The sequence below is a fragment of the Pinus tabuliformis genome, chromosome 1_2 (genome assembly GCF_031772625.1).
Source record: "Pinus tabuliformis cultivar Carrire ecotype Pingquan chromosome 1_2, CPIR1, whole genome shotgun sequence".
Taxonomy (NCBI): Eukaryota; Viridiplantae; Streptophyta; class Pinopsida; order Pinales; family Pinaceae; genus Pinus; species Pinus tabuliformis.
In genome coordinates, this window is record NC_142298.1 from 927,401,860 (window position 1) to 927,428,330 (window position 26,471).

General features: G+C 41.5%; 1 protein-coding gene across 1 annotated transcript in view; it reads left to right on the plus strand.

Annotated features, from left to right (window-relative positions):
* Positions 1-26,471, plus strand: part of LIS (WD-40 repeat family protein / small nuclear ribonucleoprotein Prp4p-like protein) — a 171,850-nt gene that overhangs the window by 66,363 nt on the left and 79,016 nt on the right. The window contains exons 3-4 of the mRNA XM_089396242.1: positions 7,442-7,895; positions 8,200-8,397. Coding sequence (XP_089252368.1) covers positions 7,442-7,895; positions 8,200-8,397 — 652 coding nt within the window. The remainder of the gene's footprint in view (positions 1-7,441; positions 7,896-8,199; positions 8,398-26,471) is intronic.

Genomic DNA, 26,471 nt, shown 5'->3' on the forward strand with positions numbered 1-26,471 from the left:
TAAATATACATGGTGTAACATTCCCTTAAGGTCTTCAACATAATTCTTTTGACTCTTTGACTCACCTATAGCACTTTAACATGTGCTAGACCTACTTCAATGACATATATTATAAAAATAATATTTCTTTTCTTGAACAAGTACAAATATCAAAACTACATTTATGAACATTGAACCTAGTTACATTTCCTTCAACATAAAGTACCAAGATGAGAGGCCTATCATTTTCAACCTTGAAGTAAAGGTTCGGATCAGCTTCGCTTCTTGTAAAACCCAGCTTCATCAGATAGTTGTCGATCCTCTCATACCAAGCACAGGAAGCTTGCTTTAACCCAGAAAGGGCTTTCATCAACTTTCATACATGTGTCTCTCGATCTTGAACTTCGAACCCCACAGGTTGCTCCAAATAGACTTCCTCCTTAAGTGAGCCATGCAAGAAGGCGGTCTTGACATCCATTTGATGTAAATTCCATTCTTGAGAGGCAGCAAGGGCAATGATCGAATGGATGGTGGTATATCGGGCAACTGGTGCAAATATCTCATCATAGTCCACACCTTCCTTTTGAGAGAAGCCTCGAGCAACAACCCTGACTTTGAACTTTTCAACACTTCCATCAACTCAATGCTTGATCTTGTAGAGCCATTTCGAGGTGACAAAAGATTTGTCCTTGGGTTTAGAGACTACATCCCTTACATCATTTTTCATAATTGACTCATATTTTTCGTTCATAGCATCTTTCCAAACTTGTTGCTTCACAACTTCTTCGAATGTGCAAGGCTCAGTTTGAACAATGGTGCTCATGGCAGCTAAGTACCCTGGTACCTATTCGACTTCTTACTTTCACGAAATACCCCCCTTGGTGCAATATGTCTCTCGACATCTTCGAGAGTGTCCCTGAGCCATGAGGGTCTCCTTTTTGAGGAGTTTGGCTCATGGGGAGGTGGATCCATTGGTCCTTCAACATCGGGCATCAACTCGTCCTTTGGTTCTTCTTGCTTTCCTGCATCTTCTTCTTTGTCTTTCCTTGGAATAGGAATGTATCTAACCTTCCCAAGGGTAGCGTCTTCATCGAAGGTGACATCATGACTTATTTCCACTTCTCTTTGACTAGGTACATAGATTCTATATGCCTTTGAAGTTTCACTGTAGCCCATAGATGTTCCTTTCTTCCTAGATGCAACCAATTTGCTTCTCTTTTCTTTCGTCACATAAAAATACACGGGGCTACCAAAAATTCTAAAATGAGAAACATCAGGTTTTTTATCGGTGAAAACTTCTTCAGGAGTTTTGGAGTCAAATGCTTGGTGAGGGCATCTATTTTGAACGTACACGGCAGTGTTGGCAGTTTCTCCCCATAGGAACTTCGGAAGGCCTTGATCATGAAGCATGACATGGGTGGCTTCTATAATGGAACGATTATTCCTTTCAATAACACCATTTTGCTCAGGAGTATATTCGGAGAAATATCTTCTCAAAGATGTCACAGACAACATACCAGATAGATCAGAATGAACCAATTGCAAAATATCGGTAGTCTTGCTATCACTTGAGGGGATGGTCCCCTTGTATGCTTTCCTTTGGCACAACCCTGACAAACACTTTCATGTTCTACTTTAAATTCGGGCATACCTGTCACCATCTTCCTTACATCGGGTAGAGTGTTATAATGAAGATGAGCAAACCTTTGGTGCCATAATTCGGATTGACGAGATGTGTCACAAGACATAGCTCCTAGTGGACTTCCTCCAACTTGGTATAGGCTGTCAACCCTGAATCCAAAAGTGAATGCTTATTTGAAATTTCTTTTCCAAACACGTACCTTTCCATCAATGAATGCCACCTTGAATCCTTTGTCCTCCATTGCCAAGATAGATACCAGGTTCTTTAGATCGGGTACATATATTACTTCTTCTAGATGAATGGTGTTACCTTGATTCAATTGAAGAGTAAATTCCCAGTTCCTTTCATGCGATAAGTGGCATTGTCTCCAAGAACGATTTCCAAATTTGTATATTTTTTTATCAAATTTGAAAGAGCCTCCTTATACCTAGAGAAGTGCCTTGAGGCACCACTATCAATCAACCAATTATCTAAGGTATCTGGAGGAGAGGCAGTAGAGAGGGCATATATAAGATAAAATTCTTTTTGCTTGTTATCTACAACATTAGATTCATCATACCTGGAGTTTCTTGATCTTTTGGGAGGCCGACCATTTCCATATTGAGTAGCGGGAGCATTTCTTTTTCCTTTGTTGTTGAACCTGCCATTCCTTTGATTGTTGTTGCCTTTGAAATTGTTGCGGTTGTTGTTGTTATCATCATCCCGAGGTGTATCCTTTTTATTAGGACACTCCCTAGCATAGTGGCCAAACTTGTTACAATTGAAGCATCTTCCCTTTCTTCCATCTTTGAATCCCTGTCTTCCTTGACCTTGTTTCTTTGAACCAGCATTGTTCTTCTTTTTAGCATGAGTGGAGAATGCAGTAGGATCATTCCTATTTGAAGGCATGTCTCTCTCCATCATCCTTCTCTCTTCTTGAGTACATCTAGTCAATAATTCATCAAAACCTGGAATCTGGTCATTATTGAGGATATTAGTGTTGAACACATCCCATTCACGAGGGAGACCTCCAAGGGCAATGAGAGTGAGCTCCCTATCAGCAATAACTTCTCCAATAGATAGAAGATCATTTTTTATTTTAGTAATCCTTATGAAGTAGGATTGGATATCTTTGCCTCTTCCTTTCTTTATGTCCTTCAAATTGTTCTTGAAAAAGACGACTTGGTTTGCATTGCTAGCTTTAAACATGCTAACCAACTTGTCATACATCTCCTTAGATGTGCCCAGATCGGAGATGTAAGCAACTAAATGCTTTTGAATAGAATCCCTAATGGTCATCTTAGCTTTGACCTCACCTTTCTTGTACTTTGTCTTAGTGTCAGCCAATGCATTTGAAGGAGGTTCAACAATCTAAGTCAAGTCAAGAGACATCTTCCATGCATGATAATCGGACTTGTCATTGAGCTTGCCATCAGATTTGAAGTAAGATGAGGAGGCCATTGAATCTTGTCCTTGTCCAACAAATCTTAGTGATTGCTTTTCTAACTCTTGCTTCGGATTTGTCTTCACCTCAACTCTGATACCATGTTAATTTTAGATAACAATGATATGTTCTATGCTTTAGAGCAATTTACTTTAATTTTTTTTATTAGCCCAATATCAATTTCCAGACTAGCAATCACATTAACATTGATAGTAAATGCACATAGAACATAAACAATAAGTAGAAGACAAACCAAGACAAGAGGACACAATATTTGGTGGATGCCGGGGAAAAACCCCAATGTGTGGAAAACCCTCTGATCAAATCTTTTTATTATTCTTCAAAAGTTCAATAGAGAGAGAGAGAGTACATCATACAAAATTTACTTGCCCAATCACTGTCAAAACAATCTAGCCAAACAGCAGTCAACAGGATGCCCTAACCAGAAAGTCAACGTTGGTTAAACCAACATAAAGTCTCCTCCAAATGAGCTCGGTCAAACCCAGTCAACTAGGCCTCCAAAGACAGTCAAAGTCAACCCAAAACAGTCTGAAAATCTTGGCCAAATTCGGTCAATACAGAGTCAACGCTGCAGTCAACGCAGGTCAACCTGCTACAATTTCCTCGGTTTTCATGCTAGGAGATGCGACCTCAAGAGATTGGAATAATTGCCTAAAACCACAGTCAAAATAGGTGAGCTGACCCTCGGTCAACGCTGCTCAATGCCCTTGCAAATAACCCAAAACAGTCCTGTGATTTCTGTCTGAAATTTTCGTTCAACCAAGTCAATGTGAGAAGAAGAAGAGCTGCTTCTTTGTTGTACAAACCAATGAGGAGAAGAGAGAGAAAGATGTGTTGAGTGATGATGTCCAAATGAGGAGAATGTCTCTCTTATTTATACAATTTGATGAGGGGTGGAGACACATCTATTGGGGCTACATGAGCTTACATTAGACATCTGGCCGACCTTGACAATTTGCACATGTGAGAATTAAATTCAAAAGCTCACTTCTGCTCATTCAAACAAGATGATCTTTAGATCGATCTTGCACCTCTCGGAAAAAGGAATCCAATAAAAATATCATTTCCATCATATGAGCTGTCCAAGGTGGAGTTTGGCCCTAGTTGCCAATTTTAACAGTTACTCATTCTCTAATCTCCTTATTATTAGATTTATTTGTTAATTTAACAGAAGCCTCCATTCAGATATAGATGAGGATTCTTTTATTGATTTTTCTTAATCTTTGACAAGTTCTTGTGATATTGCATTATTTCTTTATTATTATTATGTTCCTTTATATGATCAAGACAAGTGCCAAACAAGAAGATCACAAAGACAATAAAGAGAACACCAGAGATAGGCTCCAAGCACGGGCAAAACCCCTCAACAGGGGAAAACCCAGAGAACTCTCTTCTTATAAAATCAATTCAAGATGACTTCCAAGACCATAGACCCAAGACCAACTCACCAAGACGAGGCCAACCATCAACAAGTAGTTCTGCTCCTCAAATGAAGTCTGCAGTCTTATTCTACAAAACTCAGACCTGTGGAAACCCTAGATACCACAGAAACTTCACATATGTGAGCTAGAGTCTAGACAAGAGAGGGACTCCAGAAATCAACGAATTTTCCTTCTTCATTCGCAGGTCTTCTAGTCCTCTTCTAGGAATCTTGCATTCTTCTTAGCCATAGATCAATGAATGCCAATGCGTGTGTATCCAAGTGAGGTCAAAGTCCTCCTTTTATGGGTTTCTTAAGCGCTGGAAGGTCCTCTTCTAGGCCGACATGAAGGGTCTGGCCGACCTGATCTTGGTGGTTATTCTAGACACTTCTTTACATCAAAATAGTATTTCCTTTTGTGATACATATGCCCAATAGGGTCCTTTACATCATTACATTGACTTTGACTGAAGACATAAACCCTAGAGCACTCAATGGGTGCTTCGACCTAGGACCAATGACCATGGGCAAGAAACCCATTCTTTAAATAAACGATTTTTGTTTTACAAAAATATTTTTCTTTTTCTTTCTTTTAACAAGAACAATAATTACATCATGTCATGAGCCAAATACGATTATGAAGACTGAAGCTAGTTACATTTTCCAACACCACGGGCTGAAATTTTCTGCCCAACTCAGCCTATCTTCCACCCTCAAACCTGTTGTCATTGATCTCAACAACCTAACACCAAAACTCAGATCTGTCCAAAGGTAAACACCAGCTCCCTTTCAGCCTTTCAACCACAAAACCCTATTTAGTTTGTTGTTATGCTTGCTGTTTGGTCACTGTTCTCAGCTTTTCTGCCCACTTGACCCTGATACCATGTTGAATTTCACCTACAATCTAGTTTTCTCTTGTAGGAATTTCGTCAAACACTAAGTCAATAATCTGATTTCTATCGCCAATAAAAACTTCACAAATAATGCATTTTAAAGTTAACCTAAACACATTCAATCTGATTTTTATAAGCAAAAATACACATAACTAAATCTGATCTTTAATAGCTGAAAATGAACAGTGAACATCACACATTTGACACACAAGATTTTGGGCAAAGCCCCTGGAAAAGCACCGAAGGGAAAACTACTAGAGTTGAAGAATTTTATTAAAGAGCTTATAGAAAATTTCTGAAGTTACAACAAATACAATTTCTAGCAATTAATGCTTAGTACTTATCTCAAAAACCAAGCCACTTCCACACTCAATTTTCCTCCTGTACGACCACCCTTCTCTCAGTCGTACAGCCCTCAAAAAACACATTGTATGGTACAGAAATACCTTGCTGTACGGTCCCTCGAAAATCATGCCAAACAACTCAGCAGTAAATGCGTTGTATGGCCCTCAATTTCCGTGCCAATGATCTGTTGAACAGCCCTCAAAAATCGTGCAATTGCTACTGTGGCCCAGCTGTAAGACCCTGCAAATAATGGCTGAAAACTGCCTTGAATTATGTGCCCAATATAGCTGCTAAATGCCTTGGGATTTGTGCCCTCTTTGGCTGCTACTTCTCTGCTTTTCTTCAGCTCCTCTCTTCCTCCTTTCTCCTCAAAGAATGTGCCTCTTCCTCTCCCTTTCTCTTTTTATTTCTCATTAATGACTAAAATCCCTAACCCTATATCTCAATGGCTGAGATTCAATCTGGCCATCTCAAGATCAACAGTCATGACTTAATTTCACATTGGGCCCACTTAAATCACTTAAGTGACCCAAAATTTATAAAGTTAAACTCACTTTATAAAAAATCACTTTTTAGTCATTAAATATAAAAAGTACATTTTTGAAGTAGGAGAAACTTAAAGAGCTGTCACTATAATATTGAGTTATTAAACTTCAATCATCTGAACTTGGAAGCTGGAACTGACTTACAGGCAGTTTTAGTCCATGGATTAGACATAATTCAGACCTCAGTAGAAAAGCATCCTCACTTGTGCGAATTGAACAACATGATTTCTGTTCCTCTAATTTTTATATCACATGTAAAAACATTTAAAAAAGTCATATAGGTGGTTACATAGTGACAAAGTAGGTTCAAAACTTTCAATGTGTGTATGAAACATAAACTAAGGCAATACTCCGGCACCTCCAAACAATAAGCAGTAATATACAAAAATGCAAAATCAAAAATAAATCCAAAAATATCAAAACAAAATCTTTGTTGATGAATATCAAGATGAAAAACAGAGCACTCAATGGAAGTTCAAGCAAATAGATGAGTAAATGAAGCCTTTTAAAATAGCCTTCCACTTTATACTCCTGTAATTTTTGGCATGAGGAAATATAGTTTTGGTGCTTTCGATCTTGGCCTTGGCAGGCTTTTGAACATGAAGGGCATTATTAAACGCCCCATGTAAAGACCTCCTTGCCTAACTCTCCTTATAAAGACCTCATTAAATCACTTTTTACGCCCCATGTAAAGACCTCATTAAATCACTTTTTACATGTGATATAAAAATTAGAGGAACAGAAATCATGTTGTTCAATTTGCAGAAGTGAGGATGCTTTTCTACTGAGGTCTGAATTATGTCTAATCCATGGACTAAAACTGCCTGTAAGTCAGTTCCAGCTTCCAAGTTCAGATGATTGAAGTTTAATAACTCAATATTATAGTGACAGCTCTTTAAGTTTCTCCTACTTCAATCTGCACTTTGATCCTTGAACTTTATGGAGGAGATTCTCCTTTTTTGTTTCCTTGGTTCACTTTTTGTTTTCTTAGCTTCTGATAATGGCTATTCAGTTCTTTATATACATTATCTTTCTATTTCATGTAGTCTTATGGTAGGCATTCTTGATATTACCAAATGGATGTGGTTTAAATACCTTTCAACAAGGCCTGTTTATGTAAGGATTATGATTATAGTTACCATAGGGTTGACTTGTGGTTTATGGTGCTTGAAGTGCTTGGAGTGGTGTCACAAAATTATGGAGTGTACCAAACATAAATAAGGTTGCTACTTTAAAGGGACATACAGAACGAGTTACTGATGTGGCATTTTCTCCTACAAACTGCCATTTAGCGACTGCCTGTGCTGATCGTACTGCAATGCTATGGAATTCTGAGGGAGTTCTGATGAAAACATATGAAGGCCATTTGGATCGTCTTGCTCGTCTTGCATTTCACCCATCTGGGCTATATCTGGGCACTGCTAGCTTTGACAAGACGTGGAGATTGTGGGATGTTAACACAGGTATTGAATTGCTCTTGCAAGAAGGCCACAGCCGAAGTGTGTATGGGATTGCTTTTCAGTGTGATGGTTCATTAGCAGCAACCTGTGGATTAGATGGATTGGCACGCATTTGGGATCTTCGTACGGGAAGAAGCATTCTTGCTCTAGAAGGCCATGTGAAACCAGTGAGTTGCTATCATTTCTTCCCTGCAGTTGTCATAGACTATACCTACTTTGCTTGTGATTCTGATTCTATGTAGTTCTTTTAGTGGTACAGTTTTCTCTCTGCTTATCATTCAAAGAATTGGTTTTCCACATTGTTATTGATGATAATTTTTTTTTTTTTTTTTTTTTTTTTTTTTTCTGAATTTGCATTTAATTATTCTGTGCTGTCGCGCTGATGTACATCAGCTGCCTATGCACTATTAACAATTACTAGTGTTTTGACATTCTTTAACTTGGTGCTTCATTTTGTTTCTTTGCTTGTAGGTCCTTGGCATAGATTTCTCGCCAAATGGTTACCACTTAGCAACTGGTAGTGAGGATCATACCTGTCGCATTTGGGACCTAAGGAAGAGGCAATCAGTATATATCATACCTGCTCATTCTCACCTTGTTTCACAGGTCAAATTTGAACCACAGGAGGGATATTTCTTGGTCACTGCTTCATATGACAGTACTGCTAAGGTACGTTTGCACTTTCAGAATGCTTCTATCTGCTTTGTAGGGGTTATCTTACATTTTACTGACTTGAAATCTTACAGGATTTACATGTTCTTTTGAATGTGTTCTTCTTAGAAATTTTGGGCACTTTGTGGAGGAAATAAAGAGAAAAATGTTTATTGAAACATTTTAAGTGTTATTTCTGCAGTCATGAGTTCAAGGGGTAATATCAATCCCATAATAGTATTTAACTTGAAGTTGTACTGACACGGATAGTGGTGGTTGGGGAAGGATCCAACAAATATTCAGAAAAGCCGTATACGATATGGCAGGGAAATGGAAAACTCATACACAAACACCATGAGACAAATAATTCATATTACCATTTATCAATTAGATTTAGAAGCATTCATTTCATTGATTACAATTGAAATTAGAAAACTTATAGATTGTCATAGACAAGATTCCTCTATCTCAAGTGCCATAGATAAGCCAACCCTTGTTAAACATTTAATCAATAACATGTGAGCTACCTGTAAACACTGGCTTTTAAATCCTAAAACTATACAAATAATCCAGCTGTTAGCATCCAACAAAAGAATACACTGATTGCACTCCAAGAAGAAGTGTTGGAATATGTGATTTTGGAGGTCCATCGGTGACTTCATTGAGGTGTTCACCCACAAATAATATAGTATTATCAAATGAAGTGCATGCTAGGAGGATGTTCTAATAGTGGTTAGATCTCAGTGATAAAGTATTACTCCATATGCCATGTCATAAAGATGTCTAACCAACCCAGGAGGATGTGCCAAACTTTCCAAGAAACAATAAAATAATTGTTAATTTTAGAAAACAATGGTATATTCTATGCTTTAGAGCAATTTACTTCAATTTTCCTTATTAGCCCAATATCAATTTCCAGATTAGCAATCACATAAACATTGATAGTAAATGCAAATAGAACATAAACAATAAGCAGAAGACAAGCCAAGACAAGAGGACATAGTGTTTGGCAGATGCTAGGGAAAAACCCCAATGTGGGGAAAACCCTTTGATCAAATCTTCTTATTATTCTTCAAAAGTTCAGCAGAGAGAGATGGTACATCATACAAAATTTACTTGCCCAATCACTGTCAAAACAGTCTAGTCAAACAGCAGTCAACAGGTGCCCTAACCAGAAAGTCAGTGCTGGTCAAACCAGCAGAATAATTACTCCAAATGAGCTCGGTCAAACGCAGTCAACTTGGCCACCAAAGACGGTCTGAATCAGCCCAAATAGTCCTGAAAATCTCGGTCAATGCTGCAGTCAAAGGTCCTGCGGTCAACAGAGGTCAAACTGCTGCAATTTCCTTGATTTCTGTGCCAGGAGATGCGGCCTCAAGAGATCAGATTTTCTGCCTGAAAAACGCAGTCAAAGGAGGAGATTTGACCCTCGGTCAACGCTGGTCAACGGCCCTATAATTGGCCCAAAACAGATCTGCGATTTTCTGCCTGAAATTTCCAGTCAACCCAAGTCAACACATGAAGAAAAGAGATGCTACTTTTTGCTGTACGAACCAATGAGAGAAGAGAGAGAAAGATGAGTTGATGGTGTGTCCAAATGAAGAAAAGGTCTCTCCTATTTATACACAACGTTGAGGGTGAAGAGACACATCTGTTGGGCTTCATGAGCCTACATTTGACTGGAGCCGACCTTGACAATTTGTCCATAGAAGAAATAAATTCATAATTCCATTTCTGCTTGACAGAATGAGATGATCTTTAGATCAATCCTGCACAACTCTGAAAGAGGAATCCAATAAAAATATCATCTCCTTCATATGAGCTGTCCAAGCTGGAGTTTGGCCCTAGTTGCCAATTTTAACAATAATGCATGCCTTGGTCCACTAGAAACCCTCAACCAAATTCAACAAACACCTGTAAGTGTGAAAGGGAAGTCAATTAGATTAATTTAATCATTGAACAGTTAAATGAACCTCAACATGTGTGCACAGAGATCAATGTTAGAATAAAACCATAGTCTCCCTCCAAATAGTCACCAATTGATTTAATCTCCATGAACATATGTGCTAACGAAGGTTGCACTCTAATAAACTGTTGTACTGTGTAAATAAAATATGTTCTTCCTAACACAATCTTACCATGATAACCATTGATGTTTGTAACTTTGTAGCATTGGACAGGTACTTCCTCATAGGTGTAAGTGTCCAGATGTGTGAAAGTCATCCAAAGCCTTCAACCTTAGCAAAATTACTTTAACTAAATGATTTATTAAAGTAATTGGTTTTATAAGAAAGTGAGTTTAATCTAATAAAATGCAAAGGTTATTCACATTAGTGGATTAGATGAATCTCGACCATTTGATCTCAAGCGAGTTGAGATCTAATCTCAACTGTCGATCATTTTGGAGATTAGGGTTGTGGATTTGGTCAATAACTTAAGCTTAAAAAAGCAAGGTTGGGTGAAGGAGGAAGACACACAAGAGACATTACGTGATTGAGTCAGGAAGGACAATGACTCAAGGAGATCTCAGTAACGGAGAAGAAGGAATTTCATCTAGAGATCAAGTCCAAGGGAGGAGAGTGCAAACGGGTAGTAGCAAGAGGAGGAAAACCCAACAACCAGAAATCAAAATATAGATTTTTGGGTAGCCAAGCAAGAATTTGCAGATCATACTGGGAAGCAGGTACAACAACATCCACGCGGGTGTACAAATAGTCGTGCATGTTAATCTCCAACTACCAGTTTCAGATTTTTGTATCTTTGCAGCATTTTATTACTAGAAAATATTTTACCCAACAAATTAATTTTCTGCTGTAAATAAATTCTGAAAACTAGAAACAGAAATACTTTGGTACTTTTAACTCAATAATTTTGCTGCGGAAATATTCAGAAAAAATCACAAACAAACAGTGAAAATGTTGCCCTCCAAATTTTTCCTCGTTAAAATCTTCTTAGAAAAATTAGAGACTCCCTTATTAGGGAAAATGGTCCTTTGAAAATACACAAAAACTATAACTAATGGAACCTGGCAAAATCAGCCCCCAGAAATTCATCTTGCACTTTGCTCATTGTCTCTGACAAGTTCGGCCCTCTTGAGCAGCTTGACCTCTCCACTAGTGCGGCCTCAACTTTCTTGGCCCCCCTACACTTTGCGACACCACTCCACAAATTCTACCTCGACCCTCTTGGCCTATCCAAGGCCACGACGCACCTTGGTCTCAACCTCAAGCAAATAATGCCCCCCCTCTTGTGCACTCCACCTACAAAAAATGTTCTCTCTCGAGCTCCTAGTTACACACGTTTCTGATTTCTTCAGCCTCTTCACAAACTTGCAATTAATTCATGCGAGTTTGCTAGAATCTCTCCAAAAACAATTGTGTCTTCATCCTCTCCCTTGGGCTCTTTTTATAATTTCAAATTGAGCAAAATTCCTAACCCTCAATCCTCAAAGTTATAGATGGCGAGGATAAGTCCTAACCCACTTAGATCAATGGCTGAGATTAGATCTAAGTCACTTAAATATTTATCCTTACAGATTTGTTCAATTAGCCAACATTAATTAATTAAATTAAATAATGTGTTTTTCCTAAGTTAAAACTTAGGAAATAAACCATTTTACTTGCTACTCTTGAACAAGCACCTAAAGAAGCATTTCCTCCTACATGTTAGACATTTAGCTTGTGGAGAAGACCTTTTGAAGCTACAAAATCAACACTTCTTCCTATCAAGGATGAGATTCTCCACCACCCTAGTTTGTCCCTGTAAAACACAAACTTCCCCTTCACTAGAGGTTTGGTGAGAATATCTGCTACTTTCTCATTTGTGGAAATGTACTGCAATCTCACAACAAATCTCTAGACCCTTCCTCTAGTGAAGTGGCACATGATCTCTATGTGTTTGGACCTATCATGAAACATTGGATTCTTTGAAAGCTTGATGCAACTTTGATTATTGTAGTGAATCCCTGTGGGCCCCATTTCAAGACCAAATAAGCTTGTGAGCATTTCGTGAAGCCACATGGCGTCACAACTCACCAAACTTGCAACCATGTACTCGACATCTACTGAGCTAAGTGCTGTTGAGTGCTGCTTCCTGCTAAACCATGATCCCATGTTGAAACAACAACTTGAATTACTCAGCACAATCTGAATCTTGTAGCCCTGCAATTGCACTCCACCAAATCCCGAGCACAGGTTTCGCTACCACCAAATGGACCCTCCTTGGCTCCACCATGAACTGGCTGCATGCGTTCACAACAAAACAAATATCTGGTCCAGTGTTGACCAAATACATCAAGGACCTTATCAACTACTTGTACAATGTGGGATCTACCAACTTACTCTCAGAAGCATTAAGCTTCTTCAAGTTGGTAATCATGGGTGTTGCCATAGCCCTGCAATCCTCTGTTGAGAAATCCTTAGGGCAACATAGTTAGGGTTTTTATTAAATTGATTTCTCTTCCTTTGACACTTTCTTGTGATGTTTCTTATTAATTCTTCTTTCCAATTATTGTATTCTTATCATCAAGACAAATGCCAAACAATGAAGATCACAAACACAATAGAGAACACAAGGTGTAGACACTAAGCCAGGGCAAAACCCCTCTTCTAGGGGAAAACCCAAAAAATCTTCTTTTCTTTAGAACCAAATCAAATGAGACAACCTAGACCTTTTGACCAAGAAATAAACTTCCTCCATCCACCAAGTCAGCCCTTAACACAAGCTCTTCAAATCAAAGCATCAAAAATCTTGGCTTCTTCCCTGCAACTCTTGAAATTTGGCCTGCACCTTCGGCCCTTGCAACTTGCCTCAAATCCTTTGCATGTGTGGCACAAAAACACATAATTTTTGGTCTTCTTTGCTTGATAAACTTTTCTTCCTTCTTTGCTGAGTTGTCTCTTCTTCGCATCCCTTTCTTCACTTCTTTTGCACTTCGAACTGCAGACTGAGTTGTCTCTTGATGATCATAACAATAGGTCGAGTGCTCCTTTTATTTATAGTTTTTACAAGGTGGACAAATCCCTTCATGAGGTTGACTAGACAATGGAATGAGCCGACTTGGTGGAGGAGGGACAAGACATATTTTTATGACATAAATCCTTTTCTTTCTTGACACAAAAAGCCCAAGAAGGGTCTAAAATATAATGATAATGACAAAGACTCAAGACACAAACCTAAAAGCCTTCAATCGAGGTTTGACCTAGAAACAAAACACATAGAGCATGAAACCCATGCTCATAAAAATAAATTTTATTTTATAATAATTTTCTTTTTCTTCCTTTTTGACAAATATGACTCAATTACAATTATGAAGGCCGAAACTAGTCTCATTTATCAACATCCTCCAACACAAATCTCTTCAGGATATCAATCACATGCCCTACCCAAGGAATATGTCTCCTAACCACTGCCACACCTCCAATCCCAGAAATTAGTGCATCATCGCCATGTCCTTCATTTTGAACTCTGAAGCATGGTCCTCCTTGTACATTTTTATGAACCTCTCAGATCCCTCATAAAGAGATCATCCACATAGAGCACCAAGATGAGCAGATCACCATCAACAAGTACATAGTACAAGTTGGAATCTGCCTCACTCTTGGTGAATCCCAATTCAGGCAAGTACCCATCAATCCTTGAGTACCATGCTTGAGGTGCGTGCTTAAATCAATATAATACCTTCTTCAACCTGCATACATGGGACTCTCTCCCATACGTCTCAAATCCTTGAGGCTAATCAATATACACCTCTTTCTTAATTACCCCATTAATGAAGGTAATCTTCACATCCATTTGATGTATCCTCCACTCCATCTTTGAAGCAATAGAAATGACTCCTGATCGATGCATATTTGGTGACAGGAGCAACAGTCTCCTCATAGTCTACTCCCTCCTTTTGGAAAAGCCCTATCGCCATGAACCTTGCCTTATGCTTCTCGACACTGCCATTTGATGCATTCTTGATCTTATAGATCCATTGAGAAGTGACCACTTATTTCTTTTTAGGCCTTGGTACAATCTCTCATACATCATTCTTCATGATGGAGTTGTACTTTGTCACCATGGCATCCTTCCAAACTTGCTGGTCTACTGCATCCTCAAAAGTAGAAGGCTTGGCCTCACTAATGCTGCTCATCAAGGGCATGTAGTTGGAAAATCTCCTCGGTGGTCAACTCTGCTTGAAAGTGTTGCTAAGAGCCTCTACATGCTCCTCAAAATCCCACAAAGTCTTCTCAGTCCATCTCGGCCTCCTCGTGATAAAGTTCATAGGAATATCTATTGATCCTCTTGATTAGAACACTGTGTCCTTGTTGTTGGTGCTGTTGGTCCATCCTTAGTCTTTAGAGCCTCTCAATCCCAATCCTCTAGCACTGTTGGATCGGACCCATGTGACCTCCTAAAGGTCCTACTATTAATTTTAGATAACAATGGTATGTTCTATGCTTAAGAGCAATTTAATTCAATTTTCTTATTAGCCCAGTATCAATTTCCAGATTAGCAATCATATTAACATGACAATAAATGCAGATAGAACATAAATAAAAACAGTAGAAGACTAGCCAAGACAAGAGGACACAAGATGTGGCGCATGCCAGGGACAAACCCCAATGTGGGGAATCCTTCGATCAATTCTTCTAATTATTCTTCAAACGTTCAGCCGAGAGAGAGTACAATATGTAAAATTCACTTGCCCAATCAAAGTCAAATTTGTCCAGTCAAACAACAGCGACAAGAAACCCTAACCACAAAGCCAACGCTGGTCAACACGGCATAATTTCTCCTCCAAAACAGCTCGGTCAAAACTAGTCAATTTGTCCTCCAATAGTCATCTGAATCAGCCCAAAACAACCTCGAAAATGACAGTCAAACTTGGTCAACGCAGAGGTCAAACCTGCGGTCAACACTGGTTAAACAACTTTGTTTGCCTCGATTTCTGTGCCCAAAAATATGGCCTGCCGAAACAGAGAATTCCAAAGAAAAACGCAGTCTGTCCTTCGCACGTGTGGAGAGAGAGAAGGTTGCCCTGAAGTTGTATAACCCAATCAACTGAGAGAGAGATATGTGTGAGTGTTGATTTGGGGTAGCATCGGATGTGCTTTAGCCACGAAATTTGGTGGAGAGGTTGGGGCACATGAGATCTCCAATACCCAAAAAGGGTTTGGGCAGATTCTAAATAGATCATGAGATATTAAAATAATTAATATTTTTAATGGAGTCCCTAAGTCTAAACTTAGGGAAAATAAAATATTAATGTGTATTAATATGAATCTGTGTTAGAGTGGTTCAAAAGACATGGATCAAGCCAGATTTAATCTTAGTCGTTGATTAGGGACTTAATCTCGGTCGTTGATATGTCAACGAAAAAAGTATAAGAGGAGGCTTGAGGGTCACTTGGAGAATACACCAGAGTGATCAATCATTCTATTCTCTAGAGCGGGGTTTGCTAAGAGAGATAGAATCAGTGATCGGGAGAGTAGCTGAGGGGCACTGAGTACAGAGAAATAGAGAAGGTAGAGATTATGCCGGGAGAGAAGCACAACAGCCTAAGAGAGTGACACAGAGCTAGCAAGGGCTCACGCAGAGGTAGCCAAGTGCTACGCAGAGCACTAGAGGGGCCAGCGTAGCTGATGTAGAGGCTCCTAGAGCTGACGTAGGGCCTCTTGGGGCTGACGCAGGCCAAGAAAGGCTGACGCCGGGCCAGTGTGAGACAGAGAGGGGTTGACGCAGTCCAGATTGGGCAGACGCTGGGGTTGTAGGAGCAGTTTTGTGTTGAAGAGTTGTTGGAAGGATTTTCCGGGGTTTCAGCCAGGAGATTTCTCTCAAACTGTGAAATATAGCTGCTAAGGAAATTCTCTATTGGGTAGGCTAGTTTCGACACCCAGATTGTACTCTGATATTTCTTAATAAGAAAACCCTCAGATAGCTGCGCCGGTTTTCCTGCATTGGGTTTTTCTGGGTACATTGGTCCAAAAATAATGGTGTCATGTGGTGTGTTTGTTCTTGTTTCTTTTAGTTACCGATCTGTAATATGTTGAGCATGCATTGGTGTTTATTTTCAGTGTTTACTTGTAAATAACTTGTTAAAGAAAAATAACAAGTAGGTAGGAATAAGTCAGAAAAAGTGCATGAAGGGTTTCTAAACTAAGTAAACTTAGAAACTTCAACATGGTATCAGAGCGTGATTGCAGATCACAAGAGGACTAAAAGACATCAACTGAGCGGAGCAATAGCAACATAAAACAGTTGTCCCGAGGTGACATAAGCTGTTTCTAGCAACGCAGAAGCCAAGAAGTGTGATGCAGAGCCAGCTAGAGCCACACAGAAGAAGCCGGGAGCTGCGCAGAGCCTCAGAGAGGCCAACGTTGCTGACGCAGGGCATCCTAGGGCTGACGCAGACCCATCTGGGGTGACGTAGAGCCAGCATGAGGCAGAGAGGGGTTGACGCAGTTCACAGAGAGGTAGTTGCTGGAGTCTAGAAGGCTGCAGAAATATTGTAGAGTGGAGTTGGTGAGGTACTGTAGTCAGAACAATACTTGATAGAGCAGGGCCAGAGGAGTTGTTACCGAGGGTTTCTAGCCGAGGAACCTGGATCAGCAGTGCAGTTGCACAAGATGATCAGAGTAGGGGGCATCTCGACAAGCGACAGAAGGATTTCCAGGAGGGAAATCAGGACCCAGAGGGAGTCCAGAAGAGAACTTCCAGACGGGAAGTAGAGACTCAGAGGAGTCGAACAAAGAACTTCTAGGAGGGAAGTAGAGGAGCATCATGGAACTACACGGGATAAGAGACTAGGATAGAGTGGATGGAGCATCGAACTTCTCAGTATGGAAGGCCAGAATCTTATCAGTGCTTGACGAGAATCGTGTCAAGAACTTCACCTTGAAGGTTATAGCTATCCCAGTCAACCCCAATGATAACGACAAGTACAAATTGGCGATGGCGAGGGCCGAGTGCATTATCCTTGACGGGGTCAAGGATCATGTGGTACCACATATAGCCAAGAAGGAAACGACAGTTGAGATGTGGGAGGCTCTCAAGAACCTATACTAGCATACTTCTGTGCAGAGAAGAATGATGCTTGAGAACCAGATGAGGTCATATCAGATGAAGAAGGGTCAATCGATTGACACCTTCCTCGGAGGACTGAATGAGATCCGACACCAGTTGACTGCTATAGGAGCGACACCGGATCAGGAGATTATGGCGAGGACAACCCTGAACGCTGTCTCAAATGATTGGGAAGTGTTTGTCCAGAGTATCCTGGGCGGAGGGACTCTTCCACCTTGGGACGAGATGTGGGCAGTGCTTCGCCAGGAAGAGATTAGACGACAGTCGAAGACAGGTAATAGCAGCAAAGGGATCAAGGTCAAGCAGGAGGAGGAGGATGTGGCCCTAGCATTTGAGGGAAAGCAGGAGAAGTGGAAGAAGAAAGATCTCTCCAAGATCAAGTGCTTCGACTATGGGGAGATGGGTCATTATGCGATCCAGTGCCCAAGGAAGAAGAGTAAGGGAGAGTCTTCCGAGACTAAGGCAGCGCCAACACAGACAGAGAAGGAAGTTTTGACAGACGATGACTGTGCCATGAGTGCACACGCGCCACTTGAGCAGAAGTGGGGAGACATCGAGCTGTAGTCAGGCAGACTATAGGCGATGAGGGGTAGGATCCTTGAGGTACCTGGCCTCTTGTATTAGACCTTGTTACGGGATCCTCGACGAGGAGTAGCAGGACTGCTTGAGTGGGTAGAGACAGATGCAGATGAAGTGGCAGAGAGAGCTACAGTGCAGGAGTCTCGAAACAGAGCAGAGCTAGCAGGCTGCAGCAATGCGAGAGGCACAAGAGTGTTGCATTAGTGCAAGAAGGCAGAGAGGTGTGCAACGGTGCGAGACGCTGGGAGTTGTTGCAGCGACGCAGAGGTCAGAGAGGGAGCACTTGTCAGTAGCAGAGGGAGCTTCAACATCAGTGGGTGTCTTTAGCCCAACAGGGAGGTCAAATTGGGAGATTAGTTACTTACTTCTCAGTAACTGAGTTGCAGTGCAGCAATGGATAGCACGATGCAGCATGATGAGAGGAGGTGTAGTGCAGATGCAGTGCTGGGAGAAAGGACTAGCAACAACACGGATGCAGAGGGAGCTGTCGTATAGATGCAGCAGCGACAGTGGCAGAACCATGGGCAACAGTACAGGAGGCAACAGTGCTGAGGATGTTGGGCAGGAAGGCCTAGCATCAACACAGGTACAGATGCCGGATGATCAGAGTAATACTCAGTGAGAAGTATTGCTAGAGCACAGTCCTCGCCAAGAGGGAGTGTTGATTTGGGGTAGCATCAAATGTGCTCTAGCCACGAAATCTGGTAGAGAGGTTGGGGCACATGAGATCTCCAATACCCAGAAAGGGTTTGGGCAGATTCTAAACAGATCAGGAGATATTAAAATAATTAATAAGAAAATAAAATAATAATGTGTATTAATATGAATTTGTGTTAGAGTGGTTCGAAAGACATGGATCAATCCAGATCTAATCTTAGCCGTTGATTAGGGACTTAATCTCGGTTGTTGATATGTCAACGAGAAAAGTATAAGAGGAGGCTTGAGGGTCACTTGGAGAATACACCAGAGTGATCAGTCATTCTATTCTCTAGAGCGGGGTTTGCTAAAAGAGATAGAATCAGTGATCGGGAGAGCAGCTGAGGGGCATTGAGTACAGAGAAACAGAGAAGGCAAAGATTGTGCCGGGAGAGCAGTGCAGTAGCCAAAGAGAGTGACACAGAGCCAACAAGGGCTCATGCAGGGCCACGTAGAGGCAGCCAAGTGCTGCATAGAGCACCAGGGGGGTCAACGTAGCTGACGTAGAGGCTCCCAGAGCTAACGCAGGGCCAACGTGAGACAGAGAGGGGTTGACGTAGTTCTGATTGGGCAGACACTGGGGTTGCAGGAGCAGTTTTGTGCTGAACAGTTGCCGGAAGGATTTTCTGGGGTTTCAACTAGGAGATTTCTCTCACACTGTGAGGTATAGCTGCTAAGGAAATTCTCTGTTGGGTAGGCCAGTTTCGACACCCATCTGATATTGCTTAATAAGAAAACCCTCAGATAGTTGCACCGATTTTCCCACATTGGGTTTTTCCGGGGACATTGGTCTAAGAATAATGGTGTCATGTGGTGTGTTTGTTCTTGTTTCTTTTAGTTGCTAATCTGTAATATGTTGAGCATGCACTGGTGTTTATTTTCAGTATTTACTTTGTAAATAACTTGTTAAAGAAAAATAACAAGTAGGTATGAATAAATCAGAAAAAGTGCATGAAGGGTTTCTAAACTACGTAAACTTAGAAACTTCAACAGTGAGAATGAATGATGTCCGTTTCTAAACTACGTAAACTTAGAAACTTCAACAGTGAGAATGAATGATGTCCGAGGTAGATGCACCTTCTATTTATATGCAACGTTGAGGATGAATGTTGAAATTTGGTACCGGAGGACAGGTGGTTCCCTTAGGCTTTGATCTTTGGCCTAGGGAAAAGTGTCCAAAAGAATTTAATTTTTCTCCTAAAGTGACTTTATAATTTTATAAAGTTAAATCTAATTTAAAAGTGACTTTAAGTGATAAAGTTATTAAGTCTAATTTAAAAGTGACTTTAAGTGATAAAGTTATTAAGTCTAATTTTAAAGTGACTTTTATAAAGTCAATGAAAAATTAGAAAGGAAAAGTGACTTTGGAAATAAATGACTAAGTGGGTCTTTATTAAAGTGGGGTGAATTAAAAAATAGAAAGTGAGATTTAAATGAGCATTTAATCTCAACCATTGATCTAAATCTATTTCAGCCATTGGATTTAGAGATCACCCAAAAGTCACTTGGATCACCCAAAAGTCACTTGGAGTTATATTAAAGGAGGAAAAGGAGGAAAAGGTCATTCATTCTTTCATGAGCAGATTGGGAAAAGGAGAGCAAGAGAGCAAGAGAGATTTCTGAGCAGGAAGGAGAAGGAAACAACAGCTTGGCACACATTCCAAGGCAGCAGTTGAGCAGATTTGTACAGCTGATTTAGCACATAGTGAAAGGCAGATTTTTGCACAAACATCGAGGAGCAGTTTGCTGATTTTTCTGCACACAAAACGGAGGTCGTACAACATTTATTGCTGTCCTGTTTGCTGTAATTTCCAGATTGCTGTGAGGCACGGGAAAGGAGATAAGTTGTAAATTTGCTTGCTGATTTTTTGCTGAATAATTCTCACTGTAAAAAGGCAATTTTCAGAAATAAAGAAGAGCTCTCAAACTGGTTTTCCCCAAGAGTTGTAGGGGGTTTTTCCAGGGTCAAGTTGACCAAAAATATCAGTGTTTTAATGTGTTTTAATGGCTGTTTTTAATTGCTGATTTTTATTTCTGCAATTTCCAGCATTCTGAAAAATTTCCAGAATTTGTGTTTTCAGCCATATTTACTTTTTTCAGTCTGTTAAATGTATGGTTATGGGAATGGGCATTTAACTACATGGGAGAAATAAGGTGAAACTGAAAACCGGGGTGGGAAAACATAAATTTTTACATGGTATCAGAGCTTGAGTGCTGAAGGGCAGTTTGGGACAGCAAAAAGAAAAATTACAGTTGTTGATTTTTCACTCAGAAAATTCCAGCAAGCTGATTTTTTCATAAACAACAGTTTTATCTTTACTACAACAGTGCTATTTTTCAGTTTTAGGACAGCAGGATGTCATTGGGATTGAGGGTGGAGGATAGGCTGGATGGGCATATAAATTACAACGTTTGGAAGGAGAGAATGCAGAGTATCTTTGAGGAGGCAAAACTCTGGGATATCATGGTGCATACCGCATAGAACCCTGTTGTTGTGCCCACTGATGTTACTCAGTTGGCTGAGTATAAAAAGAAGAACAATAAGGGTAAGAGGCTGATTCTAGACGGAATCAAAGACCATTGCATTCCTCATGTGAGAGGAAAGAGCAATGCCCATGAGATGTGGACAGCATTGTCCAATCTCTACCAGAGTACCAATGAGAACCGGAAGATGGTCCTGAAGGAGAAGCTGAAGAACATTAAGATGGGGAATGATAGTGCAGCTGGATATCTCACAAAGATTACCAATGTGAGAGATGAGTTGGCAGCGATTGGAGAGGCCATTCCATCCACTGAGTTGGTGCGTATTGCAGTGAATGGCCTCCCCTGTTCATGGTTGAACTTTGCTGATGGGGTTTGTGCACGTGAGACCCTTCCCACATGGGAGAGGTTTTGGGATGATTGTATTTAGACAGAGATCAGGAAAGGACAGCTTGGGGTAGCCAAGCCAGTTGAGCAGGATGAGGACGTAGCACTGGTGGCAGGAGGCAAGAAAGGCAAAGGGAAGAAGCAGGCTTCCACAAGCAGTGGTGGGGGCAAAGGCAAAGGTAAAGGTAAACAGGGTAACTCACAGAAGGACTATTCCAAGGTGAAGTGTTGGAATTGTCAAAAGATGGGACACTATGCAGTTGTGTGTCCGGAGAAGAAGGGGAAGAACCAGGACGTGGCAGCTTCAGCAGAGATTGAGGACTTTGCTGGTCGTTTTGACCGAGAGTTTGCGTTCACTACGTGTGAGTCCTCTAGTACAGGATCACCTGCCACACAGGTTCAGAGGGAGCATGCTTTTCCCTCGATTAGCGGAGCATCTTCAGGTATCTGGTATGTGGACAGTGGGGCTTCACGTCACATGACAGGAGTCCGGGAGTACTTCTCAGAGCTTTCAGAGAGTGGCACTGATATTGAGGTAGTACTCGGTGATGACAGAGTTGTTAGAGCAGTCGGGGTGGGGACAGTGACATTTCAGAGGGAGTCCAAACCTCCCTTGAAGGTGTCAGAGGTTCTTTATGTGCCAGGGATGAGGAAGAACCTCATATCCGTCTCAGCTTTGGAGGACAGAGGATATGAGGTACTGTTCAGAGGAGGACAGGTGTTGATGTATCCCAGGGACGCTCCAGCTGATTTAGCTAGAGTGATAGGTGTACGCCATGCAAAGGTGTACAAGTTTGCATTCCAGCCCCTTTTGGCATTGAGCAGTAGTACCGACAGCAGAGCTAGCAGTTCTGAGCTGTGTGAGATTTGGCACCGCAGGACGGGACACATGTATCATGGAGCCTTGAGGACATTGCGGGAGATCACTACCGGTGTGCCAGATTTCAGTACTGATCACTTTGATACTTGTAGAGGTTGTGTGATGGGCAAGTTTGCCAAATCCCCTTTTCCCAGCAGTGACAGCAGAGCGACGGGGATACTTGATTTGATTCATTCCGATGTGAGCGGTCGGATGTCTCATGTTTCCTTGAGTGGATATGAGTACTATGTGTTATTCATTGATGATCACTCTAGGAGGACCTGGATTTATTTTTTGAAGACCAAGAGTGAGGTCTTCAAGCGGTTTCAGGAGTTCAGAGCTCTTGTGGAGACTCAGACAGGTCGAAAGATCAAGTCCTTGAGGTCGGACAATGGAGGAGAGTACACCCTTGGAGAGTTTGTTGACTATTGTGCGGAGGCAGGCATTAGGAGGGAGTTTACTGTTCCTTACAACCCCCAGCAGAACGGAGTTGCAGAGAGGAAGAACAAATCCATCATAGGGGCTGCCAAAGCCATGATATATGATCAGGGGTTGCCATTGTTCTTGTGGGCAGAGGCCTGCAACACAGCTGTTTACTTGCAGAACAGGAGTCCGCATCGTGCCTTGGGGCACATGACTCCTGAGGAGGCTTTCTCTGGGAAGAAGCCCGATCTTGGTCATCTTCATATCTTTGGATGCATTACATACTCCTATATACCCAAGGAGAAGAGGACCAAATTAGAGCCCACCGCAGAGAAGGGTATCTTTGTGGGCTACAGTGAGACCTCAAAGGCCTTTCGGATTTACATTCCTGCACAGAGGAGAGTTGTTGTCAGACAGGATGTGAAGTTCGAGGAGGACAGGGCCTTTAGGAGGTTACGGGAGTTAGAGTATCTGGATCAGCCAGACCCTCAGCAGCAGTTGAGTCAGTCGCAAGGATCCAGTGGGCAGGGATCAGGAGGATCCGGAGGTACATCTATGAGGATGTCAGGTCCATCAGTGAGCAGTGGCTCGCCGAGCCAGAGGGGTGGTGCTCCGGGCAGCATGCAGAGCAGTTCACAGAGTAGTTCACTAGGGAGTCCACTGATGGACAGTTCACACGGTACCTCAGCTTCTACAGGTTCAGGTGCAGGCAGGAGGACAGCAGACAGACAGTCAGGAGTTCAGGCTACTGATGGTGATGAGGAGGAGGAGTTTCATTCTCCTATGGGAGAAGCATGCTCAGGGAAGAGGAAGCCCAAGTGGCTTCAGGACACCTTGAGAGATGCCACATCTGTTGCTGAGCCGAAGAGGCCGGTCAGAGAGAGTAGACCACCTGAGAGGTTCTGTAGCTATATGGCGATGGTTACCAGCATCCTTGAATCTGAGCCTTCTAGCTATGAGGAGGCAGCTAGCCAGCAGGTCTGGAGAGAGGCCATGCAGGAGGAGTATTCTTCTATCATGAAGAATGATGTTTGGGAGGTGGTGCCGAGGCCTGAGGGCAAATCCGTGGTTACTTCCAGATGGCTTTACAAGGTAAAGCATGCTGCAGATGGCAGCATTGAGAAATTCAAAGCGAGGTTTGTGGCTAGAGGGTTCTCCCAGGTAGAGGGAGTTGATTATGAGGAGACCTTCGCTCCCGTGGCTCGATATACTTCGATCCGCTCCATTATATCGATAGCAGCAGAGATGGGTTGGAAGATCCACCAGATGGATGTGAAGACCGCATTTCTCAATGGATTCATACAGGAGGAGGTGTACATTGAGCAGCCACAGGGCTTTGAGGTGCGTGGGAAGGAGTCCCATGTGTGCAGATTGAAGAAGGCCCTTTATGGCCTGAAGCAAGCTCCCAGAGCTTGGTACTCCAGGATAGATGCATACTTGCAGGGGATGGGTTTCACAAAGAGTGAGGCAGATTCGAACCTTTACTTTATTGTGATTGGTGAGGAGCCTCTCATTCTGGTGCTGTATATGGATGACTTGATCATTACAGGTGCAGAGAGACTCATAGAGCACTGCAAGAGAGATCTTGCGGCGGAGTTTGAGATGAAGGACATCGGCTTGATGCATTACTTTTTGGGTTTGGAGGTGTGGCAGGAGGAGGGGCATTTCTTCCTGGGGCAGGGGAAGTATATTGTGGACATCCTTAGCAGATTCCACATGGAGGATTGTAGACCCATGTCGACACCGATGATCACCAACTGGAAGAAGCTTCATGCTTCGGATTCCGAGTTGGTGGATCCCACATTGTACAGGGAGCTGATTGGTTCCTTGATGTATTTGGTCAACACTAGACCAGATATCTGTTTTGCAGTCAACACGATGAGTCAGTTTATTTGTGAGCCTAGGAAGGTTCACTGGGTGGCTGCAAAACACATTTTGCGGTACTTGCAGGGGACAGTGGATTATGGTCTGTTCTACAGGCAGGGAGATGGAGTGAGATTGGCAGGATACACTGATTCTGATTGGGCAGGTTGTGCTTCTGATAGGAAGAGCACTTCAGGGTGTTGTTTTGGGTTGGGTTCAGCAGTAGTGTCATGGTTCAACCGGAAGCAGCAGTCAGTAGCACTGAGTTCAGCGGAAGCAGAGTATATGGCAGCCAGTCTAGCTAGTTGTGAGGCTATCTGGCTTCGCAAGATGTTGTTTGGCTTATTTGGTCAGTTGTTGAGACCTTCAGTGATTTACTGTGATAATCAGAGTTGCATTAAACTCACGGAGAATCCAGTATTTCATGACAGGTCAAAGCATATCGGGATCAGATATCATTTCATCAGAGACTATGTTCAGAAGGGAGCTGTGAAGCTTGAGTATATTTCCACTGATGAGCAGGTTGCAGATATCCTTACCAAAGCCTTACCACGGGGCAAGCATGTCTACTTCAGAGACAAGATGGGTGTGGTGAGGAACACCTTCCTCGGTAAGAGGGAGTGTTGAAATTTGGTACCGGAGGACAGGTGGTTCCCTTAGGCTTTGATCTTTGGCCTAGGGAAAAGTGTCCAAAAGAATTTAATTTTTCTCCTAAAGTGACTTTATAATTTTATAAAGTTAAATCTAATTTAAAAGTGACTTTAAGTGATAAAGTTATTAAGTCTAATTTTAAAGTGACTTTTATAAAGTCAATGAAAAATTAGAAAGGAAAAGTGACTTTGGAAATAAATGACTAAGTGGGTCTTTATTAAAGTGGGGTGAATTAAAAAATAGAAAGTGAGATTTAAATGAGCATTTAATCTCAACCATTGATCTAAATCTATTTCAGCCATTGGATTTAGAGATCATCCAAAAGTCACTTGGATCACCCAAAAGTCACTTGGAGTTATATTAAAGGAGGAAAAGGAGGAAAAGGTCATTCATTCTTTCATGAGCAGATTGGGAGAAGGAGAGCAAGAGAGCAAGAGAGATTTCTGAGCAGGAAGGAGAAGGAGACAGCAGCTTGGCACACATTCCAAGGCAGCAGTTGAGCAGATTTGTACAGCTGATTCAGCACATAGTGAAAGGCAGATTTTTGCACAAACATCGAGGAGAAGTTTGCTGATTTTTCTGCACACAAAACGGAGGTCGTACAACATTTATTGCTGTCCTGTTTGCTGTAATTTCCAGATTGCTGTGAGGCACGGAAAATGAGATAAGTTGTAAATTTGCTTGCTGATTTTTTGCTGAATAATTCTCACTGTAAAAAGGCAATTTTCAGAAATAAAGAAGAGCTCTCAAACTGGTTTTCCCCAAGAGTTGTAGGGGGTTTTTCCAGGGTCAAGTTGACCAAAAATATCAGTGTTTTAATGTGTTTTAATGGCTGTTTTTAATTGCTGATTTTTATTTCTGCAATTTCCAGCATTCTGAAAAATTTCCAGAATTTGTGTTTTCAGCCATATTTATTTTTTTCAGTCTGTTAAATGTATGGTTATGGGAATGGGCATTTAACTACATGGGAGAAATAAGGTGAAACTGAAAACCGGGGTGGGAAAACAGAAATTTTTACAATGAATAGACGTGTTTGTTGGGCTTCTGAACCTACATTAGATTGCTGGCCGACCTTGACTATTTG